The sequence below is a fragment of the Falco naumanni genome, chromosome 3 (assembly GCF_017639655.2).
Source record: "Falco naumanni isolate bFalNau1 chromosome 3, bFalNau1.pat, whole genome shotgun sequence".
In the NCBI taxonomy this organism is placed as follows: domain Eukaryota; kingdom Metazoa; phylum Chordata; class Aves; order Falconiformes; family Falconidae; genus Falco; species Falco naumanni.
The window spans coordinates 11,076,251-11,095,677 of record NC_054056.1 but is presented as its reverse complement, the minus strand read 5'-3'; the positions used below and the strand labels follow the sequence as shown (position 1 = coordinate 11,095,677).

At 42.0% G+C, this 19,427-nt stretch overlaps 1 protein-coding gene and 1 long non-coding RNA gene across 2 annotated transcripts; both read left to right on the top strand.

The window, feature by feature from the left end:
• The first annotated feature begins 774 nt into the window (after positions 1 to 774).
• MICOS10 (mitochondrial contact site and cristae organizing system subunit 10) lies at positions 775 to 16,203 on the top strand. The gene is made up of 4 exons (XM_040587066.1): positions 775 to 921; positions 12,198 to 12,245; positions 12,873 to 12,982; positions 15,959 to 16,203. Exons 1-4 carry the CDS (start codon positions 855 to 857, stop codon positions 15,965 to 15,967), a joined length of 234 nt encoding a protein of 77 aa, XP_040443000.1. The 5' UTR covers positions 775 to 854; the 3' UTR covers positions 15,968 to 16,203.
• LOC121084951 lies at positions 1,049 to 12,191 on the top strand. The gene is made up of 3 exons (XR_005826907.1): positions 1,049 to 1,584; positions 2,780 to 2,923; positions 3,345 to 12,191. It is a non-coding gene; the product is annotated as an uncharacterized LOC121084951 (long non-coding RNA).
• Positions 16,204 to 19,427: the final 3,224 nt, after the last annotated feature.

Genomic DNA, 19,427 nt, shown 5'->3' with positions numbered 1-19,427 from the left:
ATTACAGTAAGTTTGAAACTATTCACGCTTACATTACCAGTTCCACAAGGCTGTAGCACATTTCAGGATGTGCCAAAGAGCCATAAATCATTGAGAACTTTCCCCACAGCTCCTTAATCTAATATTAGCATCCTACTGTATGGAATAATTCTTGAATACAACAGCCTTCCAGAAATTATTCAGCTCCTACTCCCAATTAAGCACAAAGGTGTGGGGCCTGGATTGCTCTTAACTAGAAGTGATCCCTGGGACATCAATAGGGTTTGGCAACAGCTTTTTATTCACACCCCTGTACCTCATTTCAGGCCCTGAGGAGAAGCAGAGGGCGGCCAGCTAAAATGCAGGAGCTGTGTAGAATGCAGGACCTCTGCGAGCATTGGTGAGGGAAAACCTACGTGGGAATGCATATCCAGCGGGATATACCCAACTGCAGTGGGAGAGATGGGACCCTACAGCAAAGATCGGCTCTTACCAAGGATGAGGTGAGAGCCCTGAGGGGAGCAGGTCAACAGGCGTGGGCCCAAGCTAGGGGCCTGTGAGAAGACGTGAATCCTGCTGTAGACTGAGGGATATGAGGCCATACAGGGCCACAGCGGGCTGGCTGCAGGGATTGGGCCTAGGAAGGGCTGGGACTGTGGTGGGCCGGGTCCTACGGGGAAAAACGGGAGTTTGGGCCGGCCTCAAGGTCGAGCGCAGCAGCCATCGCGCCCTCCCGCCAGTAACCTTGACGACGGCGGCCGCGGGAAATCTCGCGAGATCTAGCACTCCGCCGCTTGCCCGAGCCAGCACATCTCGCGAGAGTTGCGCGGGGGAGGAGGCGAGGGCACGGCCTGCGGTGGGAGGGGACGGCCAAGATGGCGTCGGAGGGCGAGCTGGGCAGGAAGTGGGACCGGTGTCTGGCCGACTCCGCCGTCAAGCTGGGTAAGGGCGGGGAGGACAGGGCGGAGGGGGAGGACCCGGGGAGGAGCGGTGGCCGCCGGCCCGGCGGCCCGGGGCTGGGAGAGCCGCCGCGTGCCCGCCCCGGCGGCGCGGCCGGGCCCGGCGAGGAAGGGCCCTGTGAGGCCCGGTGCCCCCCGCCGCTTCGGGCCTGGCTGAGGGCGGCGGCGGCCACGCCGTGCTGTGGGCCCGGGCGGGGCAGCGGGATGTCCTGTGGCTTCGCCCTCAGCGCAGGGCGCTGCCCCCGAGGGTCGGGGAGCGGCGCGGCGGGGGGAGCCTGGCGGCCCCGGCCCTGGCAAGGTGACCTTGGCCGCGGGCGTGGACCCCCGCTGGGCCCGCTCCCGCCGCCGCCGCGGGCCTTGCGGTCCGGCCTGGCCCGTCTTACCCGCGGTCCGGTAGCTGAGGGGCGTTTGTGGCCTCTGGTTTCTTCCTCGGTAGAAGACGAGAGGTTTCCCGGGGAAATCTTTCGCCGTGCTGGGCTGGGGGCCCGCGGGACGCCCCCTGCCCTGAATGAATGGGCCCGGGTAGGCACAGGGCACAGCCCGGGCCGTTGGTGCCACTGCCTCGCTGCCTTGAGTTTCACTGCGACGAGGCCTTGGTTCTCCAAACCTGTTCCTGCCGAGCTGTCCACATCACTCAGTGTACGAGGTGGGCTGTGTTTATTAAAAGCGATACGCAGAGTGACACGCTGATAGCTTTGGCATGTGTTACTTCGTACAGTGCATGGTTTGACATTGAGAAGCTTTCCGTCCACTCTCCCAGCCCTGCAGACAGTTGTGCCTTTAAGTTAGGGAGCAGTTCTGTTGATTTTTCCTTATGTTTGTTTGTCCTTAAAGTTGAGACTGTGCACGTGCCTACAGTGCTTCAGTTCTGCAACAAACAGTTCGTAATGCTGCACTTAGAACTGCAAGTTTTGGGAGTGATCGTAATTGAGTACGTGCAGTTTGGTGCTCCTAATGTGACAGGCTGGAAAATCGACCAGACAAGAGTCTGTGGTTTTACAAAATGTGTGTACAAAACCAAATCTTTAAATGCAATATATAGACCCAGAGGTAAAGTAACTGACACAAAAGGTATGCGTTCCTTGTTGGTGCCGACGTCTCTTTTAGAGCCATAAATATTATCTGAGAAATGTGAATGTTTATTTCTTGTTGCTGCAGTGGCCTTATGCTTGAAAGCTGATGAGGAACTCGGTGTTTTAGTTGCCTAATACTTTTCCATTAGAAAAGATGTTTAGTAATTTTAAGTAAACTGAAACTTCCATTGTTTATAGCAGGCCTTTGAAAAGTGTCAAGTGCTCCAGAGAAATGTTTTGCCTTATGAAATTCTATTCAGGTTTGTCTGACAAACATATCCAGATATGTTTATGTTTCCATAGCGTTGGTTGCTTTATCATAAAATATTAAGTATGCCAAATTATAAACAAGAACTTGTTCTATGCTGCAGCTGTACATATAGGAATCCTGTACATGGAAAGCCTCTCCAGGAGGCTGAAAGAAGCAGATACAGGGCCGATTTCGATGTAGCATGTTGCTTCAGCAGGCCTTTTGTTTTAATGTGATGTTTTCTTCCATCCTAATGTGGCAACAGAAGAAAAAATGTATGTTTGGACTTTCTGCACTAGTGCTCTAGGCCAAGGATTCCCAGTGTTAGCGTCATGATGGCATTGAGTTGAGGTCTCAGTAAAATTTATGCTTTTCATTAGATTGCCCAAAAAGGGCACGTGGGCTGCAGGGCTCTAATTTTATCCTCAGCACTAAATCCAGTGTGATGGCCTCAGACACATGTTTCTCTTCATGCGTGATAGCATTTTTTGTTTTGTGTGCTTTTACAATTGATCCAGTAACTGAAGCATCTGTGCTGGCAACCTCCTCCATGATATTAACAACAAATGGCTCGGTATGAACTTTGGAAGTCGGAACAACCAAGAAGTTCTTCATACTCCAGTAGTTTGTGACTGAAGATGATGATGGCCTTTAAATGCGAAGTGAGTCTGTAGCCTAGCTATGCAAACAGTTAACTGTGCACTGACAACACAAACTTTCTCAATGGAAATGATTTTTTCCTCTGTAGGGAGTTCAAAAACTTTTGTGGTTATGGTGATTGCTTTTGTAATATTACTGCAAAGTTTGCTGGAGTTCCCAATAAACTATCAAGGGTGGTTGTTATACTGGGAAGAAGGAAAGAAAATAAACTTTTTTTACTTGAAAATTTTATTGCTTGTTATATGGGATATAGAAGTTTACCAAATCCTTGCTTCTTTGTTGGACTTTTCCTTTTGGTGGCCACAGTTTCCTTCCTGTATGTTCCTTTATATCCTTCCTGAGTGCTATTGCAAGAGAGGTCTTTCCAGCCAATAGATGGGGAAAAACAAACATTGTGATTACCACTGTGTTTTCCCGTTCCAGACCCTGTAAATAAAGGAAAGCACTGAATTTCTGAAGCTTTGCATGACGGACAGTTTTCCAGTGTCTGTGAGAACTGTAGAGACACAACTCCTGTGGATTAATTGAGGGCTGGAGGGACATGGGAAACAGAAGAGAGTGAGAAGGGGAGGCAGCAGCTATCGAGGTGACTTTATTAGTAATAGTGTATTTTTAAATAATGGCTGGAGGCTGTGCAGCCTGTTCTGTCTTGTAGTAGTCTGTCAGGCTTTTCGCTGCAGTTGCATAAACCAGTGTGTTTGTAGTTGGCTGTGGTGTTTGTAGTGGTACTGTACTGTTTTAGTTGGAGATCAAGCTCCTGGAAGAAACTTTTATCTCCTGCCACTAAAATGTCCAAAATACGTATTTATCTTATGTTACATCGTTTGAAATGCTGTATTATATTTTTGACCTCTTGGTCGCTACCTGTGTGCATCTTGTAATTAGTATTAAAACTCTTTCCTGTTAGTTCAAAACAAAATACGTTGTCAGGCATTGTTAAGACAGTATTTCACTTCAAAGAGTTAAGTACTGTAAAACTGTTTGCCTGCACAAAACCTCAGAACATTAAGAGTTTATGCGCTCACCTCCTTATTAGGACTGACATTTGTTTTGCTACTGGGGAGGATGGGTCTAGGTATTTTTGTTCCCTTTCTAAATCTAGCTGTAACCACAGTGCTTTGTATAGTGGGCTGGGTTGTGCTTTCTTGGCTGACCAGGTGGTTTCTCTGATGGGCGATCCAGATCACGCTGGCTCTGGCTTCACACCGTCCTTAAGACTTTTCACCCCTGCAGTCATTTAAATAAATTCTGGTCTATCTTTCTTACTGATACTGATTTTTGTTACCCATCAGAAAAGTTGCTTCTTTTGTGTAGGGAAGGAGAATCAAACTACAGCGGCCTTTCTTTTTCTTCCCAACTTGCAAAGCTTTATAAACTCCTGTCCCCTCTCCAGCCTTCACAGCCTTTTCTTCCTTTTTATTCAGTAGAGCTCTGCAGAGAAAGGACAGGGAGGTAATTAGTATTGTTGTCTTCTACCATCCTACCAGCTTCAAACCCTGTTTAAAGAGTTTGTTTGTTTGTTTAACTAATTGGTAGTTCGTTCCTCTTTATTTGGAAAGACAATTACTCATAAAGGACAGACAGAACTGTTTTTTCTCTGCAAAGCTATAATTTTGGACGAATTATTGTTACATGCTGTTTCCAGGAAACAGGGAGACAATGAAGAGTATATGTGTAAGGAGAGGGAGATTTGTGTGCCAGTGTGTCTTGGTTTGTTTTGAAACTGTTGTAGTTTTAAATTAGTCAAATGCTGTAATTTACCTGTTATTGAAAGGTAGTCCTAGGAAAGCTGTTTGCTTCTTGACTTTTGTGTTAAGTTGCTGTGCTGAAGTTCATTATTTTTGCATGAGATAAATGTTTTGACATATGTCTGTGGTTGACCAAAATTCATCCTGGAAGCTTGTAAATAACCCAGTGTAGTGATCTTCATTTTCCTCTAATCCTCTGTTTTGACATCTGAAAATAAAAACTGCTCCCAATTTCCATTTAATAGGAATTTTTTAAAGAGAAAAGGGCACTTCCAATTCTCCTGCAACTGTTAATGTGATTTCTTCTGGCTTGCATCATCTGGCATGCTTGAAGAGCTGTTTCTGTTAATGGTGAGGGTGAAATAGTATTGTTTGTGTCACTCTACAGATTGAGTCTTTCAGAAAGAATCATTGTATGGATTGCAATGTCAGTATTTTTAAATAATCCTTCATATGGTTATGAATAGGATAAAGTCAGTCTATATAATAACAAAGCTTGATTATACTTTCTGAAAACTGGATTAGACTTTCTCTAAATGCACAAAAATCCTGAAATTCCTGTTTTGAAGTGTTTTTTTGCTTGGCAATTACAACGTGGCCATCCAGTCTTAGCTACCAGGTCAAAAGACTTGTTCTTCGTTTGGGGTTTTGTTCTTAATACTGGAGAACACAAATATTATGCAATCACACAACTGTGTTGTTATGTGAGCTTTGTTTGCAACCCCAAGTTACTTTCCTTTGTCATACAGGAGAAGATCCAATTCTACTAGTTGTATCTTGTAGCAGACCAAGTAGTGTAAATATTAACTGCTTATGGCTTAAGTTGTGCAGGAAGACAGTACAGCTAATGAAAACATGTTTTGTTTGGAAGAGAGAGGCAAAATTTGTCCAACAGCAATATTTAGTTATGTTGTTAGCAGAGTTCTGATTAAGGGGCTGTTATCTTCTGTTGGAAGAAAAAGACAGGAAAATCTTTAGGAATCCAGGTGTTTCTTCTCCTAACCGCGCTGTGTCCTGCTGTTTCTCTTGGCTGGCCATTCAACTGGGTCAGAAAGCTCTGCCCTGGGTGCACCCATCGGCTTGCTAACTGAAGCTGTGAGCGATGCTGGGGGAAGCCCTGCTCGACCCTTCTTCCCGCCGGTTCTTGGCAATACATCTGGTGTGCAAGAAAACCTGAAAGAACAACTGTGGCATCCATCTGGTAGTGCAGCCATTTAAAACCCCAGACTACGTAAGATCTCCTCTGCTGGAAATGAATCCAAAGCGTGCTGACTTCTTGTCCTCTGCATTAGTGCATTGATGGATGCCAACTGTGCCTTTTTTGGGAGGTGGCACACAGTGACACTGTATACGGAACGAGGACTCTAGCCAAGTGATACCCTAAACTACTATCTTGGTCCTGAAGATGTTACAGCAGTAGGTGGGAACAACTCTTTATTCTTTGTTCTATCAGATATAGTTCCCTAAGAAAACCCTTTCAGGGCTGCTGGCACATCCTTGATAATAAATTAATAGTGAGAGATTTGAGAAGGGTCAGGCTTCTTTGCTTAGCATTCCTGCTGGTGAGATGCCACCGTAACGCTTCTTGCTCTAAGTTGCCTCTATTTCTTTGCTGAGCCAGTAGACGTCAGTAATGGTCAACCTACATTGAATGGGTGTGAAGAAGCATGAGTGCCAACCCTCATAGTTCGCATTGAGAAAGCTCTAAATGTGGATGTGTTTACTCCAGCTAAACTTTTCTTTTTAGCAGTGCCATTGTTTTTGTTAGTGGAATGTTTTATTGCAGTAAGACAAAGTAGAGTTTTCTGTCAGAGGTGTATCTTTCATATTATGAGTATCTTGCTGATTTCTTCTATATGTGGTTCTAAAGTGAGTGCAACCCTGACTTTGTCTAAAAGCTTGATTGATGAGGTCCTTAGTTGCGCTGTCTATTCAAAGAACAGCTTCCGCTCTTCTCCCCTTTTAAAAGAGGGAGGAAATGCGCGTGCCCTCTCCTTTCACCAGCTCAGTCATGGGTGTGAGGATGAAAAGTTTCGGGTCTGCTATGAGACTATTGCTGTGATTGCTTGGGAGATCATGGGCTAAGGCGATACTTCCTGCTGCTGCCTGTCCATCTGCAAAAGCCCCGATGTTTATCTAAGTAAGGTTAGCCTGCGGGCAGAGGCTGACCTGCAGGAGTGCTGAAGGGTGGCAGCGGCCCTTGAAAGCATGTTGGGATTTTTGTATTATGATGGTATTTGGATATTTATATTCTGTCATTCCAAGTATTCTGTGTTACTACAGTCAAATGCTAGAAGAAGAAAAAATACTTTCCCCCCTCTGCTTCTTCCTTGAGTACTTGGTATACAGTTTCGTGATGTTCTAGCGTCCTTGCTCTTTTTTCTGTCTGCTATGTAAACAATCCACGCAACAGGGGAGATGAGAATGAAAGCTTCAAAGCTGATGTTTGAAGAAAACCTGATTCCTGCCATGAAAGACCTTGCTAAGGGTCTGCTTAAAATTAATTCTGTCTGTAAATCAGTGATTTTGTGGTCTCGGATTTCCAACTAGTGATCAGTACTGCCCTGGTATATGAAGAAGGCTCTCCTCCCTGTTTTTGCAAAACAATTACCTGTGTATCTTGTCAAAGCAGCATTGGAGGGGGGCAGGATGGGACACTGCAACAGGAGGGCGAATACAGTTTGGAGAGTTGCTTGCCTTTTTTGTTTGTTTTGAAGATCTTGAGTTTTCTTGGGTATTTCCTTACCTAAAGCAAATTTTAGTGCTGGCCCAAGCCGATGCTCATTTGAAACTTCCAGTGTATCAGGCCCATGGATGAGATCTGCTGTTGGACCTTGAAGCTATTGCTGTCCTCGGAGAAACTAACCAATCTAATCAATTTTCTCGATCCTAATGGAAGCGCTCTTTCTATTTGGGAAGCAATCTTCTCTGCTGGGACAAGCCTGTGACCTATTTTAGAGTGTCTTGTCTATATAGAGTAGTCGCTATTTTCTTAGAACAAGAAGACATCTTCCAGGAGCTCCTTCTTCATTTGATTTCATTCATTTAGTTCTTTTAAATTGTAAAATAACAGAATCTGATGGACAGGAGACTGCAGCTCTCTATTTTGTATTTGTGTATAAGGAACAGCAGAGGAAAATAATAGTTTTCTTTTTGTCATCATCATCTTAAGTAATTGAAGAACTTGCAGCTGCTATAGTAACAGCAACACATTGGCCAAGTGTCAGTGAGCATATATGTTTTAATCCTTCAGTTTTTAAGTTTCAAACTAGTGAAGAAAAGTGTACCTAGGTGTGGCAAGTCTTAATAGGTGCTTCAGCCCATAGCTACTTGGGTAGCCTAGGAAAGAACCATATAGTACCGCTGTTGGAGGGACTGTTAACTAAATTTATAGAAGAAGCTTTTCCCAGATGTTCTTGTGGGGCAGGAGCCCATCCTGAAGATTTGTGTTTCTCTCAGAGACACTTTTATGATGTCCTGTTGGGTATACGGCACGTGCTCTTCTGTGTGTTAGATTGATTTGAGGTACTGTGACATTTCTCATGGAAGGTGTATGAGCCAAAAAAGTAGAATGAAAAAGTTTTGGAGACTTGGCTTTCTGCCTAATACCAATTCCGTGTGGCTGCACTGGTCCGTACGGCCAGGATGCTTACTGGGGAGCAGGAGTAAGATGGCCACAGAACTGTCCTGTCCCCTGTTGACACTTGACTGTAAATGGGTTTAAGCTGAAGTGATAGATGTAGGGTGGAAGAGACTGTTTTTCTAGTTAAACATTTTAAACTGTCAGAGAAGGTGAAAAATGGGTTATACTCTTTCCTGTGGCCTTTTCCTCCAAAGAGTCTGTCATGCAAGAAAGGGAGGGAAAATGTGCCCGGCATGGATCAAGCCCTTAGTTTTTCCATGTTCGTTTGTTTTTATTGTAAGATAAACCTTTCATGTTTTATTGTTATGAAGTTAAAGCCTGGCCTAGAGGTGCTGATCTTTAGTAGAAACAGCTGCAGACTGAGTGTCCCCTGGTCAGGTGGGAGGCTCTTTGAAGCAACATGTTGCCTCTTTAAAAGGAAATTGAGCATGTGAGAACTTAAACCTGTAAAACTCATCAACAGCTCTGCCATTGTTTATCTCTGGTGTAACTCTATACAGAATTAAAGTGAAACGCATTACTTTGCTGGTAAGATGGTTTCGCTCCCTCTTGGTCCTGGGGACGCAGGAAATGACCACATAACCACAAATATGTTCTAGTGGAATGAAGATGAGTGACAAACTATCCACAGAAATAGGTTCTTAACCAGATGGGCTGAGAAATTAAATGTAGCCGAAGCTTCTGGTTTTAAGTTAAAACCAATGCTTAAACATTAAAACCAAGTAGAAAGGAGTGAATGCTGTATGTGCACTGGCTGGTGTGAGGGGGCAGATTTAAGTGTTTCTTGTTGGTGGGTGTTATCAGCAATGGTTTTCAGCACAGATTGTAGTCTTTTCCTCAGTAAGAAAAGGAGTGAACCTAGCTGCCTTTGGGATGAGGGAAGCTAAGGTACTTCTTTGGCTTTGTTTCTCAAGTTACTTTCCTGTACAGAAAACAAAAAATCCTTAGCTGTCAGTCTCCTTTACTTCTCTGTGGCATTTTCATAACTTAAAGCAAGGCACTAGGTATCTTACCATCATCTTTTTAAACTGATCAGCCACTGTACTTGCCTTCCTGCTGGAACAGGCTGCAGTGATAGCCTCTAAAATTGCATGAAAATTGCATTTTCATGAAAAAGCAGAATCCCTTGAGATGCACTGCTTCAGAAAGAAGCTTTTTAAGGAAAGACAGAATTGTCTTTCCTAAGTCAGTCGTGCTGGACCACATCTGCTTAACAGTGTTGTTGGGTATTAGCGTGGGGGAAGACCTAGGTTTTGTTTTAGGTTTAGGTTGAATTGCAGATGGCAGAAATAAATTTTTCACCTTTTAAGTGTATCCTGTAGCTTCCTCCATAGCCAGCAGGAAGTAGCATTGATGACACCTGCGTGGAGCCCTTACAAGCGGGGCTGTAATGTGAGAGAGCATCTGAAGGAGGTGAAGAGAATACAAGACAATGATGATTTCTGGAAGTAGATGGAAAGAAACTGTATTAAGGATAGCAGCTTCCTTAGTGCAGACTTTTCTTAAGAAAGTAAGCAGTTTACCACCACTCCGGTAAGAAGAATGTGGACTTGACTGGTAACGTGGAAAATGTGGTGACATTAGAAACTGCCTGGGCTCTGCATTGAGATGATGCAGAATTTGTCATCGTGTAAATCATTTCTCATTGATTAGCTAAACTGTTTGGATTGGCAGAGGGGATCTTTTCTTGGACAGGAAGCGTAGGACCAGTATCACTCACTGCATGACAGGCCTTCTGAACTGGACAGTTCAAACAACGCCTACTGCTGTCTGAACGGAAAGTAATTGCCTCCAGAAAGTCGTTTTCAGACCTATGGTACAACAGCCCAAAACAAAAAGGCAGCATAACTGCATATTACAGGAAAAGACTGGCAGAAGGAGGCAGGTCAGAGGGCCGAACGGTTGTCCGTTGGATGAATTCTTGAAGATAGTGATTATCCTTAATAGCATAAACATTCTGGGAGAGCCAACACCAGCTGTATTATAGCAAAGGTACAGAAGGAAGGCCCTACTTGGCGAGGGGGAGTGGAGGAATTAGCACGGATGAACCACTGCACTTAGTAATGCATGATGTCTCCTCCAGTCTGCATATAAGTGCCGGTCAGTGATGTGGTATGAGTAGTTAGCTGTCTCTATGAGATGCTCCAAGTAGTGTATCTCTTGCTGTCTGTAATGCAGAAAAAACCCCAAAGCTCTGACCAGACATCTGAGGGACTGAGACTTTCCCTTAGCTGTGCAAATGATTAGAGTGAAAATCTGACCTTCTACAAAAGGTTCGGTTTCTAAAATGTCTGGGGGAGTTATGTCAGGACCACTTGGCAGGCAGTCAAAGTTCTTTCCTGCAGTTGCATGTTTTGTAAACCTACTCCAAAGTTGTAGTGACCTGGTAAAGTAGTTACCTCTGTCACAATTGAAAATCCATAGTAGAATGAAGAGAGTTTTCAAAAGCAACTCTGATTTCCAGCTCTCAGTAAATATGGATTGTGAAGCCCTAACAGGAGAGTAAACGTAAGGAGGTTTGCTCAGATCATTTGTTTGGTCATCTCTGTTCTAATATTCAAGATTTTATAATCAACGAAAAACATGGGGTGCTTGGTTAACTTACTAGGTAGTGCAATAAGTATTGTTTAAATATCTGAGCCTCAATAGAATCTACCATTAGATAATTTTTTGCACGGAAAAAGGTTTAAAAAGCAGAAGGAAACTAAAAAGAAAGAAAAATGGAACTTACTCCTATATGCCGTGAGGGTATATGATTCTTTAGTATTGTTCTGGACTTAACCCAGTTAGTAATGTGTTCAACAGGAGCTTAAATAAGGATCATATGGTCTTAGGAATATTTAAAAAAAATAAGGTATGTCTTTTAATTAATAAAGCTTGCTATACCTTTTATATTTCTTGTATTGAAAGGGGAGAATTGAAATGCATAACAGGATATTTTTGCTACAAAATAAATCTGCAACTCTTAGATATTTTTTTTTAATGAGCATATGCATGACTGATTTTATTTTTTCCTTTTTTAAACTTTTGTATTTCTGCGCCTTATCTAAAATTCCTGTCTTTAGTGGATAGAATTAAAGATAGAATTTGCCCACTGAGCTCCAAGTGTTCACTGTTACATTTATTGGGTCGTGAGAGGAGTTTTGCAGACTTGCCTGACTTCTTGCAAAAAATCATAAGTGCACGTTCCAAGGAAAGCAAAAATTATTTTTAAATGTGCCAGCCGAGGTTTTTTTTTTTAATGGTGCTGGATAAATTTTTTTCAACTGCTGCAGTTATTTCTATATATAGTATGAGGATGTGAAAAGTCTTTCATTTCTAATGTGTTTAAATATGCTCCATAATGAATGTTCTGGATGTGGAAGATAAGCAGCCTGGAGCTTTCTTTTGCAAGGTATAGGGTAACACAAAGCATCAAAGTTTTGCTGCCCTCAGGACACACATTGAAGTAGTTAAAGTAGTGAGATAAACGAAATACAATAAGATATTCATCTGCAAAATCTAAAGCTCAAGGACACAAGAAGTTTTCATTTAAGTGTTTCTCATTTGCTGACAATGAGCCAAATAAATCTTAATTCCACATTGTAGATGGTGACAGAAATTCAGTAACTTTCCCTGGGATGAGAGTCTGGTTTGTTTCTCAAATCTTTCTGATAATCTACTTATATATGTTGGGATTCGAATCTGAAATAGCTTGTTAAAATTTTTTAAGAAAACAAGAATTATTTTTTTCAGAATTGCTATTTCAGAATGTTTTTGTTTTGTGTGATGAAATAACGTGTAGCCTGATATTCCTGGGTTGGAACAAGAATTACTGTAAAGAACAAAATCACATTCCATTACTTTGCATTATCTTAGTCTCACTCACTTCATTTCTTCTTACAGGTGCTGGATTTGGATTAGGAATTGTTTTCTCAGTCATCTTCTTCAAAAGTAAGTACGCTGCAGTAATCTTGGCTGCCTGGTTTTCTTATTTCCGTCTATTTTAGGTGCAGTTTAAAACCAAGAAGTCTTTGAGGCATGTAAAACTTAATCGGCATGTTAGACCAATTCTTTCATTATAGGTCATCTCTTTTCAGTTGAGATGCAGTTACCTAAACTTTTAGCTGTTGTGTAACAAGGTTGTTAGATGCAGCATCTTTCTAAGCTCCTACTGTGCTCAGCTCAAATTCTGGAATTGCAGGAAACCCTGAGCCAAATTACTGGAGCCATGTGTCTAGACATCAGTTTATGCCAGTCTTGCCAGTGTTTTAAAACTGATCTACATTCTTTTTTAGTTATGCTTTGGTAATGGAATAATTTTCAGTAGTATCTTGAATTCAGAGATTGCTCTCCATTAAATTCTAAATACGATGCCTTACTTGCTGTTACTCTTGTTGTTCTTCTGAAGTGTTCTGGTTTTTAGACAATTTTAGGGCTCGTAGAACTTGAAAATGCCTAATATGTGTCTTCCAGTAATTTATTCTTTCTTGGTGCTTATTTAACAATGCTTTCACTGTCACGTGAAATGAACAACTTTTCTTGACTTTAATTTTTCCTCTCTGCTTGCTTTCCCCACAGGAAGGACATGGCCTATTGCTTTTGGATCAGGGATGGGGTTAGGAATGGCTTATTCCAATTGTCAACATGACTTCCAGTCTCCATATCTTCTCCATGGTAAATTTGTAAAAGTAAGTATTGGTACTAGTTGCTATTAATTGGTAACTTTATAAGTGAGCATTAAATGGTACATCTAGACACCATTTAAATGGATATTCCTCTGACTTTCACAAAAGTGTACCAGTAAGAAACTTGTATTGCTGAAGCAGGGGTGGTTCCCCTGCTCTTCAGAAAATTTTAATATTTGGTGTGTTTAGCAATAAACTTACTAGACTGAATACACAGACTTAGTCTAACAGATTCTACAGGTAGGTTTCCCACAACTGAAAACAAGTATAATAAAAATACATGTTAGAAAAGCTGAAAAACTTAAACTGTGTTGTTTTCAGACTTTGAAAGAGAGGAGCTAGGAAGAAACTGAAAGGCATGTCAGGTAGATCTGCCTGTGGAAGTGTATTGTTGACTTTCTGTGGGGTTGTTTTTTTTTCCTTTTCAACATGAAAACACTAGGAAGTTTTGTGGCTTGTTTGGCTGGATAGTAATGTAATAATTAGTCTGGAGAAATTTTACAATTTAAATAGTTTCGAAGAGGATAATCTGCGTGAGTTCAGTATTATCACTGACCATGCTGAGATAAAACAGTTAAAACCAGAAGAATTAACAGGAACTATTTGTGTGCTCACAAACTGCCTGCAGTGCATGAAGTCCACAAACTGTCTCCGTTAATATTTTCTTTCTTTTTTTTACATGTAAAAGTTGGGGCTGTTTGTATGGTAGCTTATTCTTGTGGCACCTGGGGACAAAAAGGATATGCGTGCATACTTCGGATCCCCAAAGCCATATATTGCTAAAAGCATTTCCCTAATACCAGTGGAGAGGCATTCACCAGGGCATATTTACAGTTATTTTAGCACTTCAGAAAGTACTGAGATCAAATGCTCTGCCAGGAACTTTTTGTGGCAAGTACACAGAATGCAAAAATTGCTCCTGTATCGCTTGTCTGCTGATGGAGGAGGCCTGAAAGTGTTTTGGGGCTTTTTTTCTGATGCATCTAGAGCTGTAAGTTGAGTCCAATTCTCCTGAGATTTATGGGCAGACCTGTTGCCACCCTTCTGCAGCCCTAGCAGACATACCTGTTTATAAATAAGTTCTTCAGATGTCTGATAAGAAAGGAGAAACAATAACAAGATTCTTGAACAACTTCTTCAGAATAAAACATTTTGGATAGCAACATAGAGAAACTGACTTAGATGCAGCTGATGCAACACTGCAAGCTACGGCCCAGAATCAAAAGTCTGTGCTTGAGTCTTCTGGCTGGATTTGTTAACATTTAAAACATGTTAGCTTTCCACACCATCCTGAGGGTATTCCTCCAATTTATGTCTCAAAAAAGAATTTGGAATGACATGCCTGTGGCTTCAGGTGAGTGGTAAATGCCCTGTTCACATGGTCTTAAGAAAGCATTATTCATTCAAGGATGCTTGTTACTAGGGATGTTGGGCAACAGAAAACTGACTTTCAGGTCAGCCTAGTAAGGGATTTCGTTTGGATTAAGGACTAATCTGTGTTCTGGAGCAAGGGTGGTCCTTCGAAGCATGAGGTAATTGGAAGGACACTTTGCAGAAGAACCACAGCTGCCTGCATGGCACAAGACTAGACAAATAGTTTCCAGCGCACTGTCTCTGCTAGCTTTCTCTGGCACAAAGAAGCTGAACATGTGGAGAGAGGGAACACACGGATGAAGCCATCTAATGGTTAATGTCATTAATTCTCTCCAAAATGTCATGTCATGGATAATGGCTCCAGGGTTATTACAACAAAATTATTTCATTTCTGTTGGTTAGGAACATGGAAAATATTGTTTCATTATCACTCATCTGTTTTTTTCCTAGAAAACACTGTTGTAGCTAAACCCTATAGGACTTCCTTTACAAAACTGAGTTCTGTTCAAATGCTAACTTGTCAAAATGTGAGATTCTGCAAGAAAATTAGCTTTATTAAGAGAGAGAGAGAAATGTAACACTGATTAACCTGAAAGAAATTATTTCTAGTTTTCTGAACCTGTCAAGTTCATAGGATCACAGGATAACTCAAGTTGGAAAGGACTTCAAGAAGGTCATCTAGTCTGACCTCAGACCGGGGTCAGCTATGAGGTCAGACCAGGTTAGTCAGGGCTTTATCCAGTCTGGATTCTTGATTCTTCAGGATCAAGTTCTTAATTCTGAATCTTAAGTGAGAATGAGAGAGGACAGTGGACCTTCACGATACCAAATAATCAGGAGACTGCAAAGTGACTTTACAGCTGTTCTAACTGTAACTTGGATCATCACAGTGCCCATTCTTTGGGTTAGTAATTTGATCGTGAAACACTAACACCAATGCAAGAGCCATTCATGTAGACTAAGAGACTACTTAAAATGCAGAAAAGCTCTAATTTGTGGTCATAAGATTCTGAGGGCTGCTTTTTTTTTTTAAAGTAATTTGATCAAGTGGATTTCACTGTGACTTCAGCTGAATTTAAAATCAACATCTAGCAATTCAAGGCTTAAAACAGTATGACTGAAAGTTACATGGAATAGGTTTTCTTGCAAAATGGGAAGTATCATATTTCTCAGGTTATTTAGCCTGTATTTATCACCCCAAAACCCACAACCCTGTACTCTGATAAGTGTGGATTATATTGATGTGCAAGAATACAAGAAGTCTGGCAACTGGAGCCTTTCCTCCTGCTCTTTGTGGCTTTGTTTTCTATCTGATTTCTATTCAATCTGTGAATAGTTGACTTGAAGAATAATGTTGGGGGTTTTTTTGAAGTACCCATTTTATCAGAATGGAGGGTTATATGCATGAAAACGTGGCATGCTTCTGGTATGAAAATAGCAGCTTAACTTCTCCACGCTCAACTTCTTAGTCTAGTGAAGGATGAAAATATTAGTCTACCTTCTGGAAATGTCACAAAGCTAAGTGGCTTGCTTTACATCGTGCAGCACCTTCCATGTAAGGAACCCAAATGGCTTTTTAATAATATAAGCCTTCTTGCTTTACAGGAACAGTGACTAATGACTAAGACTATCCCAGTGGGAAGGAAGGAGAAATCAATGATTATTCCTCAGGAATACTGAAGTGCCCCTGGAATAAGCCAACATTCTTCAGTAACGATCACCAGTAACTCTTTATACTCCAACAAACTGTTTCTGTACATGAAACAAAGTTCTGTTGCTTGTTTTGTATCATGTCTGGAAAGTGCAAGGAAGAGCTCTTCTGGGAAATAAATAAAGGAAAAATGGCCTTCTCTGGTGTGTTGACTTTGTATGTGAGTGTGAGGGAGAGAGAATGGAAGGAGCGAACTTCATTTTGAGTACCTAGCAGCTGTGACCACCTGGGTAAAAGCCATTGTGAGAGCTCTTCAGAAAAGACAGCCGTCGTATGTTCCTCTCCACTCCTGCAAGGCAACCCCCGTCTAACGTACAGTTCAAAGAAGCATTCCCACCTCATAAATCACCCACTAGACCCCTGGTGCTTTTGCTGGTGTTTGGAGAGGAATATAAATACTCCTATGTCTTGTTTGTACAGTTGCCCTTTACAATTGGAATGTTGTCCTCTCCAAAGAGGCAGAATCCAAAAGGGCAGATCCTAACTGTGTGACTGATGCAGCTAGCCAGTGCTGTCTCTTGAAGCTTAGAGTCATGGAATGACCCAATTTTGAAACTTCCTGGGATAGTGGTTGAACCAAATGTCTAGCTCTGAGCTTACTTTTTAGATTGATTGTTTTTTCACCCCTCTTCTGTGGGAGAACATACAGGTTTCAGTGTCTGGGAACGTCACAAATACTTAAAGCTCTTTATTATCTTGGCAATTCACTGGTCCAAGTACTCCTTTCTACTTTCCATTTACCCCAGTCCTTGTAATTACTTGTTGGCGTGTTGTCTACTGCTCTTCTCCTGACTCAAGAGGTTGTCTTCAGTGTTTCTTTACTCAGCACAATTTTCTAGCTATTGAGATGGCTCTCGAGGGCCTCTTTTCTTTGTCCCATGCTTGCTGCGTATTGTCTGCGTAGCACAAGATGTAAATGCTTGTCTCCTGAGATAGAAATGGAATGGTACAGATTGATGTGGAACTTTCCTTTATTGAAAGCCTGTTCTGCTGCATGGTGAGTGCTGGCAGATGGAAGAGTGACAAAAAAATTCCTCTCCAGAAAGGAAAACACAATGGAAAACAAGTTGCGCAATATTTGTGTTTTAAACGGTGCCAGAAAAGGAAGGGGATGGTCTGAGGGTCGGTCTTCTGAACTTGGAGAGCTTGAGAAGCTCCTTATCTCACCGAGCAATGGACTGAGATTTGGTCTGGGTGCTACGGCGGTCCTGCACCCCCACATACCCCTGGGCGCATGTGTGTGGATCTTGCAGGCTGAAGAAACATGTTGAGCTGTGCCCAGAGTCAACAGAAGCTGAAGAGCTTGCCTGGAGCAATGGACTTGTGAAATAAAATAGCTTTAATGCCAGAGCGGCATTAAAGACTGTCAAAGCATGATACCATCCAGGACCATTGCTCGAGCATGTCCTTGTTTTTCCACCTCCTCCCTTGCCGGACTGCATTCATCAGTCAGGTCAAAACAGCTTATTGGAAACAGGATCTCTTTCTTTCTTCCCAATTTTGAATCATTTTATCTGGCCCCAATTTTTAATTTGAACTATGTACTTTGGAGCCAGAGCTCCTCTGTGGTTTGGAAAGTGTTTTTATTGAGTTCTGTGCATGTGTGCTGCAATGCTAGCAGTCTGGTAAGCCCCTGTGCTCAGCTGGAGGGAAGAGCATCAACCTGGGTAAGAAACAGGAGAACCAAAAGTGGTAGCAGCGCTCTTGAATATAATGGCTGTCGGAAAAAACTTTAGCTCGCACTGTGTCATTTGGGCTGTGATGATGGGTTCCACTTTTATTTATTGTCCCTGGTGACGAGTTGTCCTGCCCTAGTATGCTCTGCTTTAGTTCAAATATTGATTTCCCAGAGTTCATTCTTACTTTGATCTACTGTGGCCCGTGATCAAGTGGTTCTGCTGGCCCTGTGACTCTGAGGGTACCAGTTGTAGATATCAATTTAAAGTGTGTCCTTTATTGCTAGAGTGAGAATAATCACAACAAGTGTTCTCGCTCAATAATACGAAATCTAGTAGGGTGAGTGTGGAAAAACTGCACAATTTAAAAAGTGGAATTTAAAATTTGTCATTTAAATGGGGTAAAACCTTTTTTTGTTTGTTTGTTTTTCACAGCTGCCTTGCTTGTTTTTTGTGTTGAGATATGTATATGCATATATAACTAGCACATAACGGGCCTGTATTTGTTTTGGTTTGATTAAAGTTGTATTATTCAAAACCTATTTTTGAACCTGTCCATGTAAGCTGTGCAAAGTATCTCCTGGTGAGGACAAGTCTCCTGTTTCGCTCTATGGGAATGAGACCATACTGTTCCCAACTGAGGTTGGAATAGGAATGGTTTCCTGCTGCTTGATTTCTAATTACATAAATGGAAGGGGGAAAAGTGGAAATTCTAAGTACCAAAAGGCATGTTAAATTTAGTATAATACGCTCATCTGGAAACTATCACATTTTTCCTTCTTTCTTAAGCCTGCTGAAATCATTGCTTCGTCTTAACTGTAGTGTGATTTGGATCAGTACCAAAAAGTGCAAACAAGATGGGCCTAAAAAAGTCAGGTGTCCCTACCCGAAACATGATGAGACCTTTTAGTGGAGAAGTTACTGTATCACCCTGATGCAATTGGAATAGGAAATCAGTGAGTATACAGTGAGTAAAGAAACCATACTGCTATCTAAGAGAAGGGGGAAGAAAAAAAAAAACCCCACCCCAAAAAAGAAGAAGCTGTTTGCTGAATGGAACTGTTTTTGAATGTTTAACAACTCCCTAAGTGCTTGACTGGCCACAAATCTGACTCTCTAACAGCTTGATTAGATGTCTGCTGAGGCTTTGAGATGAATAAACAAGTCACGGAAAAGCAGAGACTGTAGGAAAAAAAATATCAAGCTGCTTTTCTATTGTTTATCTGAATTCTTCATGTTTGATCAAGATACCGTCATTTCTTTGTATTTCAATCATGTGTAGGAGCCTTAGCCAAGATCAGGACCTTGCTGTATGTGGTGCTGTACACACAAATAAAACCCAGTCTCTGCCCTGGAGAATTTACAAACTAAACAGATGGGTTTAAGGGAGGTAGAAAGGCTTTGTAAAGATGGGAGAAGCTGTAGGCAAGGTCAGTGATGAGTCTTGGAGGGAATGTGGCATGGAGCTGGGACTCGAATTTGAGTCTTGAGCCATTGAACTCAATCAGCCGTCCTTTCTGTTTTTTTACTTGGCAGGTCATGGAGTCTCAGGGGAAGGCTGCCTGCTTCACAGTCTGAGAGACTCCAGAAGGGTATGTTCTGCAACCATTTGCTGTCCTCACATCGCCCCAAATTCTTAATGGCAAATCTCTGAGAAGTTAGGAGTTCTGTTTCACTGTCCAGGGGG